This window comes from Cryptomeria japonica, chromosome 2, assembly GCF_030272615.1.
Source record: "Cryptomeria japonica chromosome 2, Sugi_1.0, whole genome shotgun sequence".
NCBI classification, from domain to species: Eukaryota; Viridiplantae; Streptophyta; class Pinopsida; order Cupressales; family Cupressaceae; genus Cryptomeria; species Cryptomeria japonica.
Genome location: NC_081406.1, coordinates 284405677 through 284431584, shown reverse-complemented (window position 1 = coordinate 284431584; position 25908 = coordinate 284405677). Strand labels below are relative to the sequence as shown.

The following is a 25908-nucleotide window of genomic DNA, read 5'->3' as shown; positions in this document are numbered from 1 at the left end:
TTCTTTGTGGTTATATTTGAATCAATTAAAATTTACTTTTCTGTCATGTCTGAAACTATGCAAATTATTATCTTCACAAAATATAATATTTTGGATTCTTGCCATCATTTGTAGCATTAAGAAGCAAAAATTAGATTCTCATGAGCTACTATATCAGATTTGATTGTGAAGAGTATACTGCTACATCAAGTTAGATTGACCATTTGTCCAACAAATAAAATTCAGATGACACATACTTGTTACTGTAGATTAACTGTGAGTTAGTTTATGTAAATATTTCAAGTCCCTTAACCAAATGCGACACTAATTATTTACTTGTCTTTATAAATGTTAATCTTTGATCACATTAAGAAATGCTAATGGATCAGAAAACAAAACTGGAAAGCCATCTAAGAAAGAAATTAATTAGTGCCAGTAGCAAAAAGGCCTAGTCCGAACATTTGCCCAAATCATTTGCATCAAAATTTTAGCAACCTGTCTATAACAAATGATTTAATCCATGTCTCTCAAGAATGGAAACCCCTTTTCATGCAAACAATATACTAAGAAATGCGAAAAACAGAGCAAGTGTAGAGTAGTGGGAACAAGATTTGGGGTGAGAGCAGAACAGGGGAGGCCCAGGTGGAATCACTTGAGACATCGCGCCAAGAGCTCCATAAGTTGGAGGAATTCATCCAAGATAACTACAAACTCATGAAGCTCATCCAGAAATTATGAGATGAAATGTCTCATAACATAATGGTGGGTATTTGGTTGCTTCATTCTCATGTTTTTACGTAATTTTATATATTTTTTCTCTAAATGCAATATTTCCAAAGCTTGTTGCATAATCTTACCTTAGTACTTGGAATTCCCATCAATATTTCATACAGTAAAAAAGAATTGGTTGAATTGGTTGCATGTTCAAGATTCGATATTTTTCAATTGTTTATTTTGATTTATCATTTTAAAAAAAATTAGATTCTGCTTTTACAAAGTCTTTTAAATGAACAATCTAAACAAATCAAAATACAAACTGTGAACTGTCTAAGAAATGGACAGGTACATATGACTGCAACATATGCAACTCTACACAAAATGACTGCTATAAAGACTTCGTATATAGCTGCAAACTCTAGAACAGAGTGTTACCATTCATTAAAGCAAACTCTAGAATATAGTATTACCTTTCATTAAAGCATAACAAAGTCTAGACTAGGTACGTGGGTATACATCAAATAATTATGTTCTTGTGATTTGTAATAATTTCAGGGATATGCACTGAATGGAAAGGGTTTGGGTCTATGTCCCTAGCGCACCACCTAGGCAATCCAGGTACATCCCCGGTATGCCGAAGGCTGAATTGTGATCTAATTTAAAAAAATAGATTTCTAATTATAAAAACACTGCTAAAACAGATAATTAAAAAGCTAAAAAGTAAAATCAAGGCCTAACATTTAATTCTTCTGGCATGAAATTTGAAACATATAGCTGATCTTAGTCTCCAATACAGCACCTAAGAAGACCATAGATACTTTGTCTGCCCTGGACTTGTACTCTGGATGGAATTCAACTCCAACAAAGTAAGGATGGCCTTCTAAATCCAGTATTTGCTCATAAACATAATAAAATCAAAGGTCAATAGACAAAAAGGATTGATAGCCTGTATTTGGGAAGACCTCCGCCTGAAAGCTAAAAGAAATCAATAGATATGGAATTTGAAACCCAAATCAATTGTTGTTTTACTTGCGTTCTTTGCAGTTGCTATTTCTTAAAGAGCAAGGTGTCGTCGCCGCACCACCACTACCCATATTTAGGATTTTCTGTTTACAAAAAAAAGCATTACCAATAGCTACAAAATGTGCCATGTACCTCAATTGAGTAGTTGGTTGAAAAACAGGGGCTCACCATTGCCAAGGTAATAGCTCTACCATGGAAAATGAAAATGATTTTCTAGCCACTGTACCGTTGGTGTTATAGAAGTACCCCACCTATTCTGCAAAAATAAACAAATAGCATAAATAGTTGCAATAAACTAATTTATGCACAAAATGTATTGTGTTTCACAAAAGCCACCACAGGTAGGAACAAAAGCCTTAGCACTGAAGCCTTCCCCAGCTGCATAAGTAAATTGGCCATTTGGAAACTGTGCATCGATGAATGGCTGCATAATCCGTAAAATACAAAAAGCGTGCTAAAATACAAAATGAATGCAGTCATTGGGAGTAAAAATTCAAGAGTAACTGTTATTACTAAATACAGTTTAAAATACTAAAACATAAGAAGAATGATTACCTACAAAACATTAGCAGAAAATGTATTTCACACTTTCAATTCTTTCATACATTCCAATCATCTTAAAAGAAAAAGAACAAAAATAATCAACCTACAGATCATAATCCATTCCTCCACCTCCCATGGCCAACGCCTGTCATTGCAAATTGGTAATTTGTCCCCTCAAATTCTTTTCTTAACAAATTTCTTTGAGCTAGACTCTTGTATGTCCAGACTTCCCACATGTCCAGACGTGGAAACACCTCCAGTTGACAACTAAGAGAAATTAATAGATATGGAAATGAAAAATATTTTGGGTCCCTTTAATCAAAATATGGTGGCTTGGCCCCACCTAAAACAACCTTGACAACAAATATGCAAGATGTGAACTTTATGCCCACCCATAAATATTTAAATAATTGCATACATTAAATTTTTTAAATATGAATCTCCTTACTAAAAATGATATAATCACTTTAACTTACAAATTTAATATTAGATAGCTAACTCACTTAAAGTTTCAATTTTCACACATGTTATATGATTACAGAACATGTCTTTCTGAAGAGACATAAGTAATTTTTTTATGACAAGTTATACGCATTTCCTCTATAATGTTTCTTTTATGTATACTAATGATAAGTGCAAGCCAAATGGATCCACAAGTTTTAAAAAAAGAACGTTTTTTTTAATAAAATGAACTTAATTTTGACATATTTCGGTTTTCAAATATTTCAACTTCTTTGTGTATGATAGACGAGCATAACCTTGCATACGAATGACATTTATGGATTTATTCTTTTTAAAATGGCTCTATGCCTGAATGGGTTTCTTTGCATTGAAATATCTGAGAATTATTTGTTTAATGGTTTTATTATTTTTCATCGGATATTTACTATTTTCACATGATGTCACATTTCATTGTACTTGAGAAAAACCAAAGGTAAATGAGAAATTGATTTCAAACAAGCTCATTTAAAGAGATTTAATTTTTTTAAAGATTTAGGAACAATATATAAATAATTTTTTGGTGATTTTAGAATTATTTTTATTACATAATTATGGAGCTTTCTAGTATAAGTTTGAATTTATTTTTTGGCAATATGTAAAGTTTAAAATTATATTTATTTATTTAAAATCATATTTTTTTTTTGCAATAAGTAGTATAACAACTAGAAATATTCTCATCATAGTGCAAATAGACTAATCTTTCTACAAACTTTGCTCATTTTTTCAAATTAGTATTGTTCACAGCATGACACAAATTGTATACAATTTTCATTAAATGTGTTAAGTAGGCAATTCAAAGACTATCATTTACATTTTTCCTCTTTTTTCATCCATAATCACACTTCATTTCCTTTTATTTGTTTACCTCCCCAACAAAATACACTACGTTCACCAAACACCACCTATTATCTTTTACTTCATGTCAATCAAGAACAACATCCATCTACCCACCAATCCTCTACTTTTTCGTTTTTCTTATACTTTCCAATTTTCTAACTCTCGACACGAACATGACACTATGCGTCTCTTGTTAGCATGATTAAACGTCAGTGATACTTTTTCAATAAAAAAAATATAGAACAACGGGTAATATCCGGATTCCAAACTCCAATATTTTTATTATAAATTATGAGTCCGTGTGTACATATAATATAATTATGAAGTAGATGTTTTCAGCAAAGACAAGACTGCAAGGACAGCACACTAGACGCCATTTAGTACACGCGTAATTAAATAACAAGGAACTGTACGGTGCAGATTCATTCCGGAGCCCTTGGAGGGAATGCAGACCATTCCGTACGGATATGATTTGAGACTATGAAATACATTCTAATCTAGAAACGTCCTGTCAAGTAAAACAGGAGAATTGCAGGTTTACCATTTTCGTTAATCAGGGCGTGGGTTGGGGTTGGTGAAGGAGGGTTTGACGTGGGGCGGCAAAATGGTCGGTGTGAGTAGCAGTCCAACGTCACGAGTTCGAAATTTGACTTGAACACTAGTTCAACATCTCGTCTTCCTGCTTCCAACCTATAGAAAATCTCCACGTCTACAAAAATAAAGTGTGGTTGATATTTGCTGTTTATTTCCAGCTAAGCAAATCAAAACGTGGAGGAAATTCTGAAAAACAGCAACAGTGTCAAATCAAGTCACGAAAACCAAATCCGAATCATCACTGAAGGATTGCAGGTGCAGCTTTTGAAAAAATTCTTGTATTTTTCTGTTCAGGGTATAATTTTGTTTGTCTCGGTGTGGAAATGTGTGAAGTGAGGTCTGTACACTGCAAATTTTGCGGTGGCAACTTCAAATCACTGCAGATAAAAAATCGTTTATAGTTCCACGCGCTCGTTCAAGAGGATTGGTGTTGAGGTACGTTTATTGTGCGATAATCTTTGCGGAGTCGTTCGCGTAGAAACTTTGAGGTACTTCCAAATTTTTACGAATCAAAACATCTGTATATTCTGTTTTTCAATTTTCTGGTAATTATTTCACCGCTCAGATCTTAATAGTTAATATTTTTTCCCAAAGATTTTGCTAAAGGATCGAACCACCTGTGTATATTCCATTATTCGAGTTTCTGATAATTTTTGGTTTCCCAAAGGTTTTGTTTAAAGGATCAAACCATCCGTATATTCTATTATTCGATTTTCTAATCATTATTTGATCACTCAAATTTTAATAGTTTTTTTTTTCCCGAAGATTTTGTTTAAATGTTGTGCTCTTCTTCGTCCACCGAGAATTTGGAAGTTAATGATGAGAAGTGTCTGACTTGATCGGCAAAATGCTCATCCTAAGGTTTTTTAACTTTTTCGTAAAATTTTAGTCGAGAAGTGTAAATTTTTTTAATGGCTTCGGCGCACGATGTTATTCTAAGGCTTAATACTAAAGACAAGGTACAAATTTCTACACTTTAATCGATGAAATCGTCGTACAACAACATTTCCTTTTATTTTCGGAAATTTCAATGTTTGAAATGTAAATTTTCTGCTGCCTTCGGCTGAAAATGTTACTTAACGCTTGAATTTTTTTTAATATTTTAATCATTCTGCCACGCAACAGACCCTCGTATTAGAGTCAATGCATTTTCTAGAATTTAATCGCCGAAATGTCGACGTATTCTGATTTTTCCATAAGATTTTATATGCGACACTTTAAATTTATTGTTCTCGTGAGCCTTGATGCAATAAATTGCAATGCTAGAGGCATCGGCCATGTCAAGATATTGTCGTATATTTTTTAGAATTCCCTTCGTCTGTCTTTATCTCCTATAACTTTTGAAGTTTTGTGTCTGTGAGAGAGCTGATTACGAACCTCATTTGAATAAATAACTGCGGGAACAATGAAGTAAGAAGGATTTCCTTTGCATAGGGATCTATAAAACCACACGCAATGCTTTATTCTTTGTAATTTGACTTGAAAACCTTAATAAATATGAACTTTAGCTCACAGAAACTCAAAAACTATCTTTTTCCAGGTTTATGACTCGCTGAATCTAGTGTTATAATACTAAAACAGTCATGTTTCATTCTAGTAAGCCAGTTTTGTTTGATTGGGTGTGAAATTCAATTTTACCTTTTTTGAACTGGTGAGTCTCAGGGTTCAAACCATGCTTTGCATTGGGTGTGAAATTCAATATTATTTATTTTGAAATGTTGAGTCTCAGGGCTCAAACCAAACTTTGGATTATTAGCCACCTTAGATCAAGCTTGGCTGTTGGAGTTATCCAACAGAGAATACAAGACTGTGGCTGTGAAAGGCTTTTTGGGTGACCGTAGATTGCACCAAATCAGAGGAGGTATCACCCCAGCCCTGCCAACGGTGAAATTCCAACAGTCTCATCAGTGTGAGGTCAGATTGTCATTGGGAAGTATTTTTGCATCAATGTTATATATATCACTGTTTGAGTAGAATTACTCCCCAAAAGTTGAAAACGCAAATTATTTGTTGTGGTCTAGGTCACAGTGGATTAATTTGGAAACTTTTCTTTGGCCATTGCTATGGGTATCTGCATGTCTATCTGTGAAGGATGTGGTGATCCCTTGCCAAAGTCAAGGGAGAGGCCTCTGGAAGAAGAAGATATTAAAGTTTTAGAAATAGAGAAAAGGAAAGATGAGCAGCTAGCGTGCCTTCCAGGCAGAATATGTGTGAATGGATCAACGGCTAATGCATCAATCTACTCTCAGCAAGGAAAGAAGGGAATAAATCAGGATTGTATGCTGGTTTGGGAGGTATTTTTCAAAAAAATTAATTTCTTTGTATTCTTGATTGGAAATTCAAAATATTGTTCTCATGCAAGCAATAGAATCAAATAGAATAGCTCACTCTCCTAATGAATATCCAAAGGTGTATGGTTCAAAGAATAATCATCAATCATAGTGATTCTTCTTAATATGCAGGACATGATGAATTAGAACATTTCTAATTTGTAATTATGTGTATAAATTTCAATTACAGGATTTTGGGAACCAGGAAGATACAGTCTTTTGTGGTGTTTTTGACGGCCATGGTCCACATGGACATTTAGTTGCCAGAAGAGTAAGGGACTCTTTACCTTCAACAATAATAGATCAATGGCAAGAGCAGATTGCAGCTGACTCTAGTTCTTCAAATGGAAACCAATCCACGGACTCTAGTGAATTAACAGAAAGCAATGTGAAAGATGATTCAGATTTGGACAAGGATAAGTCTCGGATGTATTCCATGTGGAAAGAGTCACATCTAAGAGCTTTTGAAGTGATGGATGAGGCACTCCAATGGCATCCTATTTTGAACTGCTCTTGCAGCGGGACAACAGCTGTAACTGTTATTAAACAGGTATAGAAAATTTTGTTCTATTATGATAGCTTGAATCTTTTTATGTATCATTTAATGTGTTTGTATCCCTAATGCACATGATGTGGTTTCATTTAGCATTAAAAACACAGTGATTGGTTGGCAATTGGTTTTGTGCAAGGATTGTTTTTGCTATGACAAAGTGTTATTTATTTCCTTTACATTGTTTAGAAGCAAGTGGCTGGTGTTGTGTCACATGAGAGCATGTGTGTGGGAAAGAGACATGACACAATTTCAGCTTGTGCAGTCATTATTTGAGACTTCTTCTATGTTCAAATCAGGGCACGTTCTGTTACCAAATTTATAAAGTTAGAAAAAAGACATGTTTCATGTGTTTTTGCTGCATGCATACATTTATAGGTTGTACATTTCATGATAATTTTCTTAATGTTTAATTAGGGCTGTATCTTTTAGTACTTTCCTAAATTCTTACTTTGTTACTAGTGGATTGCAGGATAGGAAGTTTTTTGATACGTAATGTGATAGGATCTCGTGAATAACTGAATCCAATTCTTCCATTTCTCTATAACAAACTTGTAGAAATAAAACTTGGAAATTTTGAGAGACGGGGAGCAAATCTAAACCATGTGGACAGTAATAAACAAATGCAAAAATAAAAATGTATTTCATTAACTGTTCAACAAGGCTGAAATAATATACACTTCTCCAACACGGTAAAAATCAAATCACATGGCATTCCAACATGGCTGGAAAATCAGAGTTTTTTGGGCATGTGTGGATACAGAATCCGATGTGTATCCGAGCCATATCCGATATCCGTATCGGATATGGAAGTATTCGTGCCCAGGGAGGGGCATGGATGTATTTGGTTACTTTGGTTATTGAAAATCCACTTCCCTTGAAATGGGTGATGAATGCCTATGTTCAAGTTCCTTCTGCATAAGTTTCAATCTCTTTTGGTCTTATATACGAACTTAGGAGAATGTGATGTTCTTGATCACTTGAGCCTTTCCTCTCTTCTTTTTTGCAATATCTTGTATGAGTTGAGTAGTAACAATGTCACTCTTGTAGTCTTGAAGGAGCTCTACAAACCAAGTGAGTTGGCTTATAGAGCCAACATTTAACATAGCTGTCATGTCCCCATTTTATATGTAAAATAATTAAAAATATTTTAAGTTGGGCCGAATCACTTTATTTTCAATTGGACAACTTAATAAGGCCTATTTAAGATTGAAATAAATAAATGTTCTTAAGACTTTATTTGATATGTAATTCAAAAAGGGCTTTTGAATGTAATTTTAAAGTTTTTTAAAATACTTAAGAGAGGTCAAAGCTCAAAGCAAATCATTTGATTTTGTCCTTTCATTATTTGTTCCATTTTGGTGATTGAAGCATTCAAGGATGGAAGCCCTTGGTTGTTGGAGATCCAAAGGATGAAAACCCACTTGGTTTTCAATATTTGGATTTGGAGACAAAAATCCTCATATTTTTTGAGGCAGTTCTAGTCAAGGATTGCATATGGGCTTATTGATTGTAGTTGTTCGATTCATTTTTGGTAAGCAAATTGTACCGCATCATCAAATTAGCCTTTTTGGCCAAGTTTTCAAGTTCACCTGTTGTCACTTCAGTGATTTATTGGACATTTCAGCTTTTGGAGGGTTAGAACTATTTTTATTTTCTGTTTGTGGATATTCCAACCCTTGGACCAGCTGCTCTTCGAGGTTTTCAGCCATTGTCGACATCATTTTTAGCCCTCTAAATGGCTGTTTCAGCCTTTTGTGAAAATTTTCATCCACCCTTGGAATGCACCTAGGGTTTAAAGTGAATGTTTGTGTAAGTCAAATCAGTCCTAGGTTTGCAGTATTTTGGAGAGTTCAGAGTTTTCAGCCTTGCCAGAGGAGTTTCCAACCATCTAACATTGTTCCAACAGCTGTTGCACCATTTTGGAGCCATTGTTTAGTCCTAGCACTAGCCATACAACAGTTGTTCTCTCAGACCTGCATTTATTACAATCTGATTTCACATCATTTAGGCTGCCATACACAACACCCTTGTTGAAATTCATTGATTGGGTCATGTTACAGCCAGACAGAGTTGGATCTTCTCGTTTGTAAGTGGAATAACATCATTTTTTGTTGGCATTTGAGCTGATCATAAATTGTTTCATTACCTGGACATTGTTGTTGGCTGTAAACAGCCCCTCGTTTCTGTTATATTTTTTATTTCTGCTGTTGCAATGTCATTTATAATTAATTGTAAGGTTGCATACAAGGGTTACATATTTTTATCAGCTAATAAATGTTTAGATCTGCTAATCACCATTATTTTCAGTCACTTTTTGGCATCTACAATTGGGCATTGATGTTTGCTTATCATTTCATCTTGCACATTATTTGAGATTTCATCTATTTCCTAAGGTTGCCTAGTGGGGAACATTACAAAAGGTGTTCCATTTTGATGTGACAAAGCATCTACAACAACATTGTCTTTTCCCTTCTCATTCAATATCTGAACATAATACTTTTGCAATCAATCAATCCATTTCTATTGATCCTTTCTAAGAGTTCCCTATGACAAAAGATTTTTTAAAGTAAGATGGTTAGTCTTGATCAACCAATTATGCCCAAGGAGAAATTTATGTCATTTATCCACGATGTGGCATTGTGTAGGATGGCCATCATCTCCTTACTATGCATGGACATGTGCTTCTCCCTATTTCCTTGTGATAGTATTGCACCTAGACTAAATCCTAATGCATCACATTTGATTACAAAGCAAAAAGAAGGGTACTTCTGAATTCTTCAACTATTCTAGCAATGATACAAAATCAAAATAACAAAATAGATTAGTTCCCAAAAGATAATGCAAATTGTCAATTAGCAAAATAGCACGACAAGAGCTCACAATAGAATGAATGAATAACAAGCCAGAGGAGTAGATACAATCATACATATATAGGAAAGAGGGGAGGCAAGACCAACCAATGAGAAAAGTAACTCCAACTACCCTTATTTGATTTAGTTAATACAAATTAGCAAGCTAAATAAAAATGTAGCAAAATAAATCATATCCAACTGAGGAAATAGGTGTTTGACATCTTTCGGATGCAATGGGAAGGACTATTTGGCTAAAAAATTCCTCAAAAAATCACTGTCACTTGGGACAATGTATAAACCCTTTGTTGTAAATTGGCTTTCTTGAACTCATATTTTGGAAAAATCAAAGCCAAACTTGACTTTCTTGAGCCTCTTGGATACAATGGGATAGTAAAACTTGCTCCCCAAATTTTCAAAAAGTTGCAAATACCCAAAATCCAGAAAACCCAAATGTAAACCCAAGAGATTTTAGTTTTTCCTGTCAAACTTTTCTAATTATCTAGATCATTGAAGAGGCAAGAGAAGAGTATATTGGGTTTTGAGCAAATCTACATACAAAATTTTTAGCCCCCTCAAATCTCTCAAAACTAGAAACCAAATGATCCAGACTAGCACAATAAGCTTTGATATCATGTTAGATTATAAATAAATAGAAGCTACCCAAAAGTCTAATGCAAGAAACTAGGTCAATTAAAACTATTCTAACAATGATATGAAATCAAAATAACAAAATCGATTGGTTCCCACAAGAGAATCAAATGCTCAAAAAGCAAAATAGCATTATAAGAGCTCACAATAGCATAAATGAATAACAAGCTACATGAGTGGATAAATATATAGGAAAGAGGGGAGGCAAGATCAACCAATAAGGAAAGTAACTCCAACTACCCTTATTTGATTCACTCAATACAACACATCAAGCTAAACTAAATATGTAGAGGAATAAATAACATCCAACAAAGGAAATAGGGATTTCGACACCTCCTAGACGCAATGGCAGGGTCTATTTGGCACAAAATTGCTGTGAAAAATAGTTGATTCCTTGACACCATGCTTAAACTCTTTGTTGTAAATTGGGTTTCCAAACTTGACTTTTTGAGCCTTCTAGATACAATGAGACAATAAAAATTGTTGGCGGCATTATTGTACACGGGAATAAGATTAGTTAATTATGTGTAATTGTTTGGTTAGTTGGCAACTGAGGGGTGGTAGTTGTGGTGCAACGGTTGACGCTCGCACCCCCTCGGTACCCTTTTATACTCGGAGTGTAACTTGTAACATACAGTTATTATTGAATAGAACATCTGATATACTTTGTCTGATATTTAGGGCATTATTCTGCATTATGTTCTTTATGCCTTAAGTTATTCACCCGAGAGGGCAAACAAACGTACTCGGGAATGGAAGACACGGATGGCGCACAGACACAATGGGCCTACCCGTTGGTGAAATAAACCCAGAGGTCGACGACGCGCGAACAAAACTTTACACAGGAGAAGACACGGCAATGCGAGAATTTTCAATTTTGCTCCAGGTAGCCATTCAGACCTACGTCCGACGAGAGGCAGCGGAGGCAAAAATCCCACCAAGTGCCGTGTGGACAGCGCTGGAGGTTAGCCCGGCAGTAAACCGGTTGATGAACCACCTCCCCCGGTTGCTTGCACAGGCATTGCTGGCACAACAGGCCTGCCTGGAGGAGATTGCCCAGGAAGAGCGACAACAACAAATCCTGCAACGCTATGAAGAGAACAGTCGATGGGAAACGGAACGAGATGGCGCCAGGCCAGGAGGGAATTGAACCTTGAACTTCTTATTTTCAAATAAAAGTGTCATTGACACGAGTTGTATTTGAGCAGATGAATTAATAAAGACATGTTTTGATTTATGTATTGTGAGTTATGGGAATGTGCGACAATTAATGCCAAACCTATTGAATAAAGATAGAAATAAAAAACCAGAATTGAATGAGTGGGAGGCCACGCAGAGGGCCTTGATTCTGGAGCAGCAAGTAGAACGTAGACGGAGGCTGAGGCAACTTGCTGAAGGACGACCTGCCGAAGGGGGGGCCGAGGGGAACCAAGGAGGTGTCACGGAGGGTGCAGAGCCTGACGGAAATTTCTACGCGTCGCTAGATCATCGTAGGATGCAGAGCCACGAAGAGTTTCTAGAAGAAACAAGGTTACGACGAAATCTAGTCGAGGAGACTCAGGATCAGTTTAGAAACTTATCCCTTACGCCACGGAGTGAAGATCACCAACGGGAAGCAGGAGTGGGCGCGTGTGAGAGCAAAGGGGAGGGCAACTGTACGGGTGTAGGTGTCACACACGACAGGCAAAACACCGTACCTCCAGTCGTCCACGCAGGACACACCACCAACGCCACCAGAGGAAGCAGCGCAAGGCCACAGACACAGACACAACCACCCCCAAGAAGACGACCAGGGATGGCGAGTAAACAAAAATTGCCAAAGTTCACAGGGGACGGCAAGGAAGACCCCTTACGGCACTGCCGTACATGTGAAACCATTTGGTCTACCAACGGAGTGACAGACCATAATGACTGGGTATAGCAGTTCCTAGCCATGCTACGTGGAGTTGCCATAGATTGGTACTCCGATGTAGATAAGCAAAAAGTGGCCACGTGGGCCAACCTACAGAAGGAATTCACGGAGGAGTTTCGGTTGCTCCGTGATGACAAGAAATTGTAATAGAGATATACAGTACCAAACAAGGTACCAAGGAGACAGTACGGGCATACAGCAGGAGACTGAAGGAACTGTTGGGTAAAATGGAAAGCCAACCGGCTGAGGGCTTGAAAAAATGATGGTTCGTTGAAGGATTGAAATCCTCCCTACGAAAAAAAATGAAAATTGTACCCCCGACGTCATATGACGACGCCTATAATAGGGCGATGGACTTAGAGAGCGAATACAAAACATCAAGGGAGAAGAAAAGTAATAAATATTCATCTGACGATGATGAAGATTTTGACGGGGAAAGCAGCAGCGGTGGCGAATCGAGTAAAAAGGTGCATGCTCTCCAAAAGGACATGGAACGAATGTTGAAAGAATTCAAAGCCATGAAAGGGAGTACAAGTAAGACGAAAGAAAATGACGTGTGGTGTACCGACTGTAGGAGTGACGGACACACCAAGGGGTCTTGCCCCAAGAAGGCTTTCTGCGACATTTGTCAAATTGCGGGACATTTGACAAAGGAATGTCCCTACAATATGAAAACCAGGAACCAACAAGTTCTTCACACGAGCAGCCGACCGTCGGAACTTTGCAAACCGCCAACAATAATGCATCATCTGGCGGATACCGGAACAACCGGCGAGGGGGGAGGACCAATAATAATAATAGGAGCCGAATCCAATATGATGCAAAGGGACGACCAATGATCCAGTGCCGAGCCTGCAATCAATGGGGCCAATTGGCAAGAGAATGCACCTCAGAAGAAACTCCACAAAAACTATGCAAATGGTGTGGGCCTGGAGACCACGATGATGGAACTTGCCCAAAGTCTGGAGTGAACCTACTCAACATCGACAGGACGAAAGAACGGGTATTGGCAATCACACGGGCACAGGAAAGAAGGCCACATACCCGGACCCTCGCACGGAGAAGCAGCGGGCGCTGGAGGCCAAGGCTGAAGTGGCGAAGGAAATGTTGGCGGTGAAGGAAATGTTGGCACAAAGGAGCACGCAGGAAGCGGTAAGTACTTCTCGATCTGAGGCGGAGGAAAATATCCTGAAGCAAATGCTGCATATTGAAGTGTCGGTGAAAATGAAGGACCTCCTGGAAACGATGCCGCAATTATGTACGACACTCCTACGTACGGTCCAAGTAACCCCGCACAATCAGGCAACCCGGAATACGGATGGTTCCGGCAGAACACCTACAAACCCATTGGTCCTAACACTATACAATGGCCGGCACCCGACGGTGGTAGAAATGGGAATACTGGGAACTATTCTGATTGACACTATTGTCGACGGCGGGTCCGGAGTGAATGTGCTCCCGAAAGAAACCTAGAAGTAGCTTGGCAAACCAACACTATGGCCGTCAACCTTTAACTTACTGGGAGCGGATCAACATGGTATCAAACCCCTTGGAACGCTCATGGCGCAACAAGTGACCATCGGGACACAACCATTTGTCCTCGACTTCATGGTGATTCCGCTAGCCAAGAAAGGATACGACGCCATTCTGGGTAGAGGGTGGTTGGTGGCAGCCAGAGTGAATCACAACTGGAAACGTAACACGTTGTCAATGGAGAAAGCCGGGAGAAAATTTATTATCGACCTGAAAACACAACTTGTGAACGAAGAACTTGCGTCAGAGTCGGAATCGGACGACGAAGGCGGAGTTGACGGAGGAAAGTACGGAAGGGAACTGAACGAGGAAGGCGTTCTCGGAATCCAAGAATGTTCTGAGGACGAGACCGATTCCCTTAATGGGCTTTTCCACTGGCAAATGGAGGACTACGAGTTGCTGTATGGGTGTAACATGTTGCAGGTAGATGAGGATCGGGATGAGAACGAATTTCCGCCAGCGTACGGGGAATACACCGAAGGGGATGCCCCGGTCAACGAAGTACCAGCACACAGGTTTGACATGACAAAACCAATCCGGTACGAAGAATCTGTAAAACCTACAAACCTCGGCACAAAAGCAGAGCCAAGAAACATCCTGGTTGGCGACGATTGGAACCTAGTCCTGAAAGCCGCTACGTTTAAAATATTCATGGAATACAAGGACGTATTCGCTTGGATGTATAAGGACCTCAAAGGGGTGCTGCCAGAACTGTGCGTACACAAAATTTCACTCGTACCTGGGGCCGTACCTGTACGGAAGAGGCCATACAGAATGAATAAAAACTACGCGGCAAGAGTGAATGATGAAATTGAATGTATGCTCGAAGCCGAGATTATCTTTAAAGTGCAAACCAGCGAGTGGGTATCGCCCATAGTGATATCCCTTAAAAAGGAGGCAAACCAGATACGAATCTGCGTGGATTTCAGATGCCTTAACGCGGTCACCATAAAAGACCCGTTCCCAATACCATTTACGGATAGCATCTTGGAAGAAGTGGCCGGTCATGAAATTTATTCATTCATGGATGGATTTTCTGGGTATAACTAGATATCCATCGTTGAAGAAGACAAATTAAAAACCACCTTCATAGTGGAGGATGGCGTGTATGCCTATAATCGAATGTTGTTCGGATTATGCAACGCACCAGCGACCTTTCAATGGATAATCCTTCACATATTTGAAAAGATGTCAATAGGGAACTTCAGGGCATTCCTGGATGACTGGTCCATCTACAGTAACCAAGATACACATTTGGCTGCACTAGGCGAATGCATGGAGAGATGCAGGCGAGATCGCCTAGCACTCAACCCCAAAAAATGCAGATTCATGGTGCCTCAAGGGAAGCTGTTAGGACACATAGTGTGTAAGGTTGGACTCAAGACTGACCTAGACAAGATTCGGGTGATAGTAGAAATGGAGGCACCCACAGATGTCACGGGAGTCAAATCCTTCCTAGGACACATAGGGTATTACAGGCGATTTATCAAAAATTTTGCTCGAGTATCCTGCCCTTTGGACAAGCTGACAAGGAAAGGTGAACGATATATATGGGGGACGACTCAGGAGGAGGCCTTCCAAGAACTGAAGTCACGGTTGGTGGGTGCGCCAATCCTAACATACCCTGACTGGGACAAAGAGTTCCACGTACACGTTGACGCATCCAACTTTGCCATAGGGGCCACACTGGCGCAGGTTGGCGACCACGGGCTAGATCACCCGGTCTACTTTGCAAGCAGACTCCTGTCGAAGGCAGAGAAAAATTATAGCACCACAGAAAGGGAAGCCCTCGGGATGGTTTACTTAGTCCAGAAATTTCGACATTACTTGCTCGCCACCCCGTTCACATTTTATGTGGACCACCAGGCTTTAATGTATCTGGTAAACAAGCCAATTATCCAAGGACGAATCAGCCGATGGCTGCTATTGTTGCAGGAATTCACATTCAACATTATAGTAAGACCTGGGAAGAGCCATGTGATAGCCGACCAGCTGTCGAGAATCCAGTCAGGAGAACCAGTCGAAGGAGTGAACGAAGATTTTCCAGGCGCTCACTTATTTCGCATCGCGGTTCTCCCCGCCTGGTACGCAAGCGTGGGGGAATATTTGTCGACATCACGGTTCCCGAGGGAGATGCCACCAGGAGAAAGAAGGAAACTGGTACTGAGGAGTAGGACATTCCAACTCATTAATGGCCTATTGTATAAAATGGGGCCCGATCAGATCCTACAGCGATGCGTCCTAGAAGAGGAAATTTCGGGCGTCTTAAGGGAAGCACATGAAGGCCCCGTAGGTGGACACATGGGGCCCGACACCACGGCGAGGAAAGTTCTGTTGGCAAGACTGTGGTGGCCGACACTACATAATGACGTCAGGGAGTGGGTAACAAGCTGTGATACATGCCAACGGGTCGGACGACCATTAAAAAGGGATTTTATGCCCCTCAACCCATCAAATGCCCAGGAATTGTTTGAGAGATGGGGATTGGATTTCGTCGGACCATTAAAACCAAGTAGAGCCCGATGATGCAGATACATTGTAGTGGCAACATAATACTTGACCAAGTGGGTGGAGGCACGGGCCTTACCCGACAATTCGGTGGTCAATACAGCAAAATTCATCTATGAACACATCATTACGCGGTATGGGATTCCAATCCAACTGACGAGTGACAAAGGAGGCCATTTTATAAATCACATAATCTGATTGCTGACAACAGAGTTTAAAATCTTCCACTCCTTATCAAGCCCCTACTATCCACGGGCGAACGGGCAGGCCGAGGTGACCAATAAAATAATAATGTCGGTGATATATAAGTCTTGCGGAGTGGAGAAGGATGACTGGGAGGAGTGCCTACCGTCAGTACTCTGGGCATACCGAACAACTTACAAGGTAACTACTGGACAAACTCCCTTCTAGCTAATGTATGGGCAAGAAGCCGTGGTGCCAGTTGAATTCATGGTGCCGAGTCTACGGATTGCCATCGATAATCGACTTGGCGACATGGAAAGCCTGAGGGAGAGATTGTATGCTTTGAACAAATTGGACGAACGAAGGATGATGGTTCAATGGGCGACAGAGACAGCCCAGCAAAGACGGAAGGTTTGGCACGACAAGCATCTCCGGCGAATGAAGTTTACTCCCGGACAGCTAGTTTTGAAATTCAACGGGAAGAACGAAATTAAACCTGGGAAATTCAAAGTCCGATGGTTAGGGCCCTTCCGGATACGCGAGGTCAATACGAACGGGGCAATTAAGTTGTGGACGCTGGACGGGAAGGAGATACCAGACGCAGTCAATGGGTCGAAATTAAAGGTCTATCACGAACGGAGGGAACCGGAACCCTCTAGTCAGTCAGTCCGCTAAAAATTGGAAAAAATTATTAAAAAAAAAAAAAAAAAAAAAAAAGGAAAGTGGCCACCGTACGGTGGGACCACTGAAGGTGGCATCACCGTGCGGTGGTCACACCGACGGTGGGGCCACCGGCGGTGGAAGCCACCGAAGGTGGTCATCGCACACCACACGCACTGCACTTAAAACCCCCGCGCGAGGCAAACAAGGAAACATAAAACCCCCGCGCAATGCATAGCAAGGAAAAAAAGCATGCCACACAGCAGGGAAAAAGAAACACGCCGCACCAGTATAAAACGGACACCACGCAGTCACGCACGAAGACAGCCCAGCCGCACAGCAACAACCATACACAAAAGAAGAGGGCCGTTATGAAGGTGTATTTTAACAGGCAATCAGTTATACAGCGATTAATGGATTCAGCAGGGAAGAGAAGTTGGAAAAAACAGCTGCACGTTTCTTCCAGTAGCAGCCAGAGGGATAGGGATAGCAATATCAGGATTTTAGCGTCAGGAGTACGTGTTGCAGGCAACACCATGGATGCCAGCACCCGACAAAAGCAAAAACAGAAGGCACCACAGGCTGCCATAAGTGCGAAAAACATAGTGATGCCACAGAATATCACTTTTGAAGGCCTGAATGGATCGGAATGCCGGAAATGGTGGCAGGACACCCCCGACAATGACCTGGTGAAGCAAAACCTCCGTAAGGCACAAGTAGAGTGGGCTGTTCGGATGCCCGTGTTCCCTATCCGGGAGTACGAGGGTGCCCTACGTTTCATGGTGGACACCTTCGGCAGGCACACATGCACTAGCACGTTTGAATACCTCCGGAGGGATGTTACTATATCCTTCAAAGCAGGGGATTTCACGAGGGTATTCGACATTCCAGGCAGCCAGGGCAAGAAAATAGACTTGAAGGCCAAAAAGATGATGCGGGAGAAGGAGCGATGGATTAAATTAATCTCCCGGAACTTGACGACAGCAGAGTTGGACAGCGTGGCTAGTGCCACGAAGGGTCGCGGAATCCGTAAGACTTTTGTTGCGGAGGGCCACTGGAGATGCATTATGGATGTCATCAAGAGTAGATTGACAGGGTCGGGTAGGACGTTGGACATCACCCTCCCTCAGATTATGTTGATAAACGGGTTGATGAATGGCATCGTGTATGATTGGGCCGCGTTACTTGCAGAGCGCATGTATGAGTTTTTGACGCTCTAGCATCGCACATTCTATATGCCTCACTACGCTGAAGGGTTATTCCTGGAGGCCACGCGGGAAGCAGTGCCGGAGGACGAGTTGGAGGTACGGCCGCAGGGACCATTGACAGCAGGAGAGCCTCCAATAATGTATTGGAGGCACTTGGACATTGGGCACTCTTCCGCGAAGCGGAAACGAGCAATAGATATGGCCTCGGCCTCAAGGGAGCCTGACAACGGGAGGGATTCCAGCAGCGCGGAGGATTCAGAGGCGGAAGATGAGGACGACGATAGCAGCCAGGCGACGGAAGAGCCTGTACGAGTCCTGTTTGCTCCACCCCTGTTACCGATGGGCACGCCTGTGCCTTCATCTAGAGTGGGCGACACCTGTATTCCGGCCTTCGAGCAGAGCCATACGCCTGTTACACTTGGTTCCCTCCAGCACGAGCACCAGGGAGCATCACCGGGCCCAACCACGGCGGCACTTACCGAGGACATGGCAGAGTCAGGGACGGAGGAGTTGCTGCATCGGGTAGTGGTCGCTGAGGAGCAGGGGCTGACGAAGGTGGAGGTGGTGGATACCGAGCCTCAGGTGTGGTTGGACGTCGTGGGTAGTGACGCAGTAGTGACTGTTTCTGCTTCCTTGTTGGAGGAGCCGACGACAGCGACCCATCCCCTGGACACGGAGATGCGTGCCGACCTCGTGGCTATGCAGAGCTGGCTCACATAGCGGTTTCAGATGACACTGGCACAATCAGAGGGAGCTGTTGTATTCTCAACGTGTCGAGAGACTAGAGCAGAGGTAGTCGACTTGGATGACTCATCAGGGGAGGCACATGGACTCACGGTTGGGAACGAGGCGGGGGAGGTCGCCTTTGCTGGGGAGGCACCAGGAGATGGTACACCTTCGGTGGCGGAGGAGGTACCTTCACAGCAGGATAGAGTTGTGCCCGTTCCACCAGGGACTTCATAGCCTTCGGCGCAGACGGGGGAGGATATTGAGACCTATCTAGCTGACATGGCTGATATGGTGATGAGGGGTAGGCGGGTGGTGGCCGCTGCCTAGACGCAAGCATTGCAGCAGGTGGTGGTGGAGCTAGAGCAGGTCTTACAGTTTATGCGGGTGGGCTGCCTGGCAGCCTTTGCTACCTGCTTTGAGTCTCAGGGGTGGCCGACTACGGAGACAGAGGAAATGCTCCAGGCTTGGAGGCTGCGTCAGCCCATTGTGGAGAGTCGGGTGACGACAGTTGTCCGCGAGATCGAGTAGGTCTATTGGGATGCCTATTATACATTGAGGTGTACACAGCAGGAGTCTACAGTTAGGGAGGCTGCACAAGTAGCGTTGGAGAAGGAGGTGGCCAAGCAGCAGGCCTCATGGGCAGCCGAGAGAGCGCAGTTGTTGGCACAACTGGGGGTGGCCCGTGCAGAGACGGCTGAGAATCGGGCAGCGAAGGCCGAGGTAGAGACTCGTCTGGCGGCTGAGCAGAGTGTGAGGAGCCACGTGCAGCAGGAGTTGAATGCTGTCAGTGCTGAGAAGAGTCTGTTGCAGACTCGGTTGGTCTGCGCGATAGAGGCAGCGGATACAAAAGAGAAGGAGTTGCTGGAAGCCGCACACATGGTGAAGACAGCTTTGGAGAAAGTATTAGTGGCAGAGCGAGATGTGACTGTACGCACTCAGCAGGTGTATGAGCTCCACGCCTGATTGGTGGCCTTGACACCGACATCTCACCCTTCTGCTTTAGGGACGCTTCCTCAGCCCCCTCCCTAGTTTTTCAGATATGTATATCGTATAGGTTGCATTATCTCCATTTTTGTAAGTCACCTGGAGACGACTTTTCTTTTTGGGGGGGATGATGTTGGCGGTATTATTGTACACGGGAATAAGATTAGTTAATTATGTGTAATTGTTTGGTTAGTTGGCAACCGAGGGGTGGTAGTTGCGGTGCGACGGTTGGCGCTCGCACCCCCTCGGTAGCCTTTTATACTCGGAATGTAACTTGTAACATACACTTATTATTGAATAGAACATCTGATATACTTTGTCTGATATTTACGGCATTATTCTGCATTATGTTCTTTATGCCTTAAGTTATTCACTCGAGAGGGCAAACAAAAATCGCTACCCAAATTTTTAAAGAGTTGGAAATACCTAGAATCTAATAAACACAAGTGTAAACATGTGAGATGTTAGTTTTTCCTTTCAAACTTTTCTAATGCTCTAGATTATTTGAAGAGGCACGAGAATGGTTTGCTAGGTTTTGAGGAAATCCACATATAAAAAATTTAGCCCCCTCAAAAAATTTGAAAACTACAAACCAAATGATCTAGGTAAGCACCATGGTTGAAAAAGTCAGACTTGGCAATAACTCAGCAAGCCTAAAATTTTTTAAAACTTGAGACTCCACAAAAGCTAAGGGGAAAAACTTGGCAATTTTATCAAACATTTTAAAATACATAAATTTTTAAAAATATTTTTCAAAAACACATATTACTAAATTTTTAGATCATTTTATGGATTTCCATTATATATAAATCAAATTAGAGTTTAATACATACCATAGACCAAAACCGAGTTCAACCTCTAAAGAGATTTTTGCAAATTGTGCAATAATAACGTTGAAGTTAGCACAATCAAGAGTTATATTCCAATTACTCGTTACCTCCTCATTGTACTCAAGTTTCTAGTATAACAAAAGAGATCCCAATAACCAATAGGGATTTGATAGTGGAGACTCCAATGGGGTTGAGGGGCTTAACCCTTCCTGGGGCTCTAGGGTCAATGCTCCCTAGCAGGGTCAAGGGGCAGTGCCTCTTGTGGAGGTTTGGGGGCAATGCCCTGAATGGGGTCAAGGGGCGGTGCCCCTTGTGGGGGCATGGGGGTAAGGGGCACTTTTCTGTGGTTTGTGCCAAATAAAAGTGCAGCGGACGAGTTTTGGGGTGTTTTTACCATTTGAAATATGCACCTGACTTGTATTACAGTATTGGGTTCCTATATATGCTAGGTACATGCATTTGCCATGTTTTAACTGTTGTGGTGAAAGAGTTTGATGGCTGCACCACCATAAAACTGCAGACTAGCTTGTCTGCCCGAAATCAGAATATATGACTATTTTTGCCATTTTTCTGCTGTATTCATCATACTGCTATTTGTACCTGCATTAGATGCCCTCTTCTGCTTAGGAAGCAAATGCCTTATTCTGCTCCTTAGTGCAGGATCTGCTATTTACTGCCTTTATACAACTGGAAATGGTGAATGCATGTATGATTTTAGCCTACATGTATATATTTTGCTCAGAATTTTCATGTAAGCCAGCCCTAGGTAATTCTCTATTTCAGCTTTAATCAAGAAAATTTTCAGGGTTGTAACGATACTGACCTTTGAGTCTGAATCTCAACTCTCTACTTAATTTTCTAACCTGGATCGAATAGTGAGAAAAAACACAACAATATTGGCATCTGCAATGTTAGCCAAATAATGGTCAGAGAAAAATTGACTCTCTGATCACAAAATGTTCTATTTTAAAATTTTAAAACATTTTGATTTTTCATCAACCAGGGTCTCTTTAAAATAAGCAACTTGAAAGGTTATATTTTCCCCAAAATTTGGAAAAAATGCCAAAGTTACCAATACCTAATTAATTGGAAAAATCTTCAACTAACTGAGAATTTTGGTAACACTACTACTGTTTAAGTGACACAAAAATCTTGCACTACATTGATAGTTAAACAACAACGTTTCACCGTAGTTCTTAAATGGTGCCTTGGGGACTATGTCATCTGCCATACTTGGGTATTTTAGAAAGGTGGGCTTAAATACAATGAAATTGATTTACATTTGCTTATAAATGCAGACAAGTTGGATCCTCTACAATTTCAGCATGGCTTGTGCTATTAATTTCCACTACAACCGATCAGCCTGAACAATACCAACAGCTTTGATCATTTTTTTGCCTGAATCAGTTCACAGGATGAATGTCCAGTTAAAGTGTATTTTGTAGAAGGAAACTGGTGATCGTTTCTTGTTTCTCCAAGAGATTAAATTCCTACCCAAAATCTATAACTCAATGTGTCTATAACTCAAACCCACTCAGAATCATAAAAGTATGCAAGTTACAAACTTGATCTGGTATTAAAATTGATACTGAATTTATTAGAAAATCAAAATAATACAAAATTCTTGTGATTGTCAACCAAGAGCTGTTGCCCCATAATCTGTGCACATTTTCAGCATATGCAATGTCAGAAGGAAGGCAGATTTGTGCGTAAATTTAAAAATCAATGACTTCCTGGTAAGGAACAAATTGCATGATGCCCCCTTTAGAAGTATCAGTCATAGCATATATTATAGCCTATTGTAAAATGGTAAACCAATGCAATATGCTATTGGGATACTAGCTTGAGTATAGGAAAAAAAATACAAAACTAATATTTGAATTTTGAGATGTGTTACTACTTACTTCCTTGATAAGATCAAAACACATAGCTGGGCATTGATAATTGAAATTGATTATCTGTGAAATTAGGAAATTAATGTGAAGTATGAAGATACTCATCTCTAGAAACAACAGGGAAGAAGTAGATCAAGGCTCATATATGTAGGTGCATGCTGGAAACAAAACATTGATCTCCAGAGGTCATCTGTGAGTGTGTGTATAGTTTAGCTTTTTATAAGTAGTTGGACGAAGGTTTTCCACTCTTGCTCGTTACCTGCGATCATAATTGCTACTTTTCTATCACCATCTTCATCTTCCGATTGGCGATGCATCTTTTGGGAATCTGGTGTTAGGCTGTGCACATGTTCCAACTAACCTGTGTGCTTTCATTGAAAAATATTGTTTGACTGGAAAGTTTTCTGTTTATCACCTCTGTTTTTGTATGCTTCAATCCCCAAAGAGTGACATTTTTCATATGGAACGGTCATCTCTTATCAGATATGAGCAAATACTTCATTTAAAAAGTTTAGACTCTCACTCTAAGAAAAAATATTCATTTGGAAAAGTTAAAGACTCTCACTCTAAGAAAATAATATCACCATGCATTAAGAACAATGTTTGCAATTGAAATATCTTTTCGGTTGACAAAGATATTAGAACCAATTTTTACTGACATGAATCATGTTGATTTGCTCACAGCAAACTCTAAATGTTTGCCACAACCCATATATGGTGTTCTATATCCAGCAAACCAAATATTCTTTGTCAGGTTAACACAACCTTCTGGTTTCTCCATGTAGATTTCTTTGTCTAACTGGCCACTCAGGAATGTAGCCTTCACATCTATTTCACTAGTTTGAAAATGTACACGTCCTTTGTTGCTGCTATCACCAATAGAAGTTTATTAGTAACCTATTTATGCCCAGTCAAAAGGCATCATGGTATTCACCCTTGTATAATCTGCTACTAGTTTGGTATTGGGAAAATTAACATAATCTCGGGATCATAAAATTTGCAACCTACCAGAGCAAGTCCACAAAAACACAGTTAATAATGGTACAAATTTGAACCACCCAAAAAGTGGATTAATTACAACAAACATGCAACTAGATACTAAAGTATGAATTATTAATGACATTTACTCTGGAATTTATGTCTGCCAATAGTACCATTTGGCCTTTATTTGCACTTGAGTAGCCATTTGTGTCAAATTAGTGTGATGTTCCCAATAGGACACATGCAATATTTATCATATTTTTGTGATTTTATGAGACTAGATCAATCCAAAACTACATGTACAGAGGCTGATTACAATTTTCAAACCCTTATTTTGCTGATGTCATCAAAACATAAACTCCAGGAGGATAAAATGCTCAGTTCCAGAAATATAAAACCTGTAAGACTGTTTTATTTAATTGCATTGCTGTTCAAAATGTACAGAGATGATAACCATCAACAATATAATTTGTTATTGATTTTTTTTTTCACTAACAGCTGCTGCATGGCGTGGGACATGTTGATGTGTTTTTTAGACACCTCTAACACAGAATAAAATACTGAGTATTCTATTCTGCCTTGAACAAAGACCTCTTAGATGCTAAACTACGTGATCAAGGTTCCTTTAGTCAGGTCTTGACTCCAAGGTTCCTTTAGTCAGGTCTTGACTTTATAACATGAATAGACTTAGTGTATGTATGATGTGAATTTGCTGTTTACACAAAGGGACTTACACAATTGTTCTTGAGATTTCAAACCTATCATGAATGGATTTGGTTTGCCAATGATTTCAAATGACTTAAGATTTTGCAATGCAAGCTCTCAATCTAATTCTAACAAAGATTTTCAAATAACATGCAAAATGATGAGGGCTTAGAAGTTCTAATCTAATCCTATCTTAAACCTAGAATGCGAGAGATAGTGAAGGATTCAATGAAATTCAACTAGTCTAGGTCTTGTCATACGATGAACAACTCAACACAAGCTTAGTGCAATCATCTAAGGTAATTCATAGATGTACAAATTCATACTAAACCACATTAACACCATCAATTGGATGGATATCAATGAGCAAGCACAAATTGAAGTTAAGTTCGATTTAAATTCCAGTTGACCACACAAAGCAAACTCACAATCAGCAAGAAGCTAGTGGTATGGATATAACGAATTTCATGCAAATGCATTCAACAATTTCTTTCATTCAATCTAAAATACTTGAAAACGAATCCTAATATAAATTTTGGAGGTATGAGAACCACACAATGCTTCAAAATCTCAATAAAATCACCAAACTTAAATGATTAAATTCAAACTTGCAGCATGAGAGGAATGGGCCTTATATAGAGTCTCAAACTGAAATGAATGGCCAAGATTCATTTAGAATCAAGGGCCAAGATCATGCCAACATTGCCCTAATTAGGGTTTACATAAAAAAGTGGAATAAAAAAGGAGGTCCAATGGGATGACGCCTAGTCATCAAGTAGAGAATCTTCTAGAAGATTTTGGCCTACATCCTTCTCTCTAGTTGCATACTCAATGAATCTAGCTAAGACTGAGTTGAGTTCCTCCATCGTAAAACTTGGTAGACCCTCTTGCTGCAAATCGATCACATCCAAGGCATCTGAGCAAGCATCGAAAATGCTCTCCCAATTTGGCATCAGCTTCTGCAAGTTGTTGATGTGAATCATGAGAGAAACCAAGTCATCTAGCTGATTCTTCCTTATGAATTCCAACTGTTTGAAGTAAAAAAACTTAATCTTCTCTTTCAACTCTTCCAAATTCAAACTGCTGGATGCCTGGACATCTTGTCCCAATAGCTCTTCAATATATGTAAGGATCTTGGATTGTATCTCTTGGATTGATCCCTACATCTCCATTCACTCTTTCTTTGCATGATCATACACCGAC

The 25908-nt window shown here is 40.3% G+C and overlaps 1 protein-coding gene across 3 annotated transcripts in view; it reads left to right on the top strand.

Moving 5' to 3' along the window:
* Positions 1 to 4199: 4199 nt before the first annotated feature.
* Positions 4200 to 25908, top strand: part of LOC131054465 (probable protein phosphatase 2C 33) — a 62737-nt gene continuing 41028 nt past the window's right edge. The window contains exons 1-4 of one of the 3 annotated variants that reach the window (XM_057988996.2): positions 4201 to 4682; positions 5924 to 6108; positions 6216 to 6488; positions 6715 to 7074. In XM_057988996.2, coding sequence (XP_057844979.2) covers positions 6258 to 6488; positions 6715 to 7074 — 591 coding nt within the window. In that variant the 5' untranslated portion in view covers positions 4201 to 4682; positions 5924 to 6108; positions 6216 to 6257. Of the gene's footprint in view, positions 6109 to 6215; positions 6489 to 6714; positions 7075 to 25908 lie in introns of all 3 variants that reach the window. The other 2 variants (XM_059216580.1, XM_059216579.1) reach the window with 2 other exon arrangements.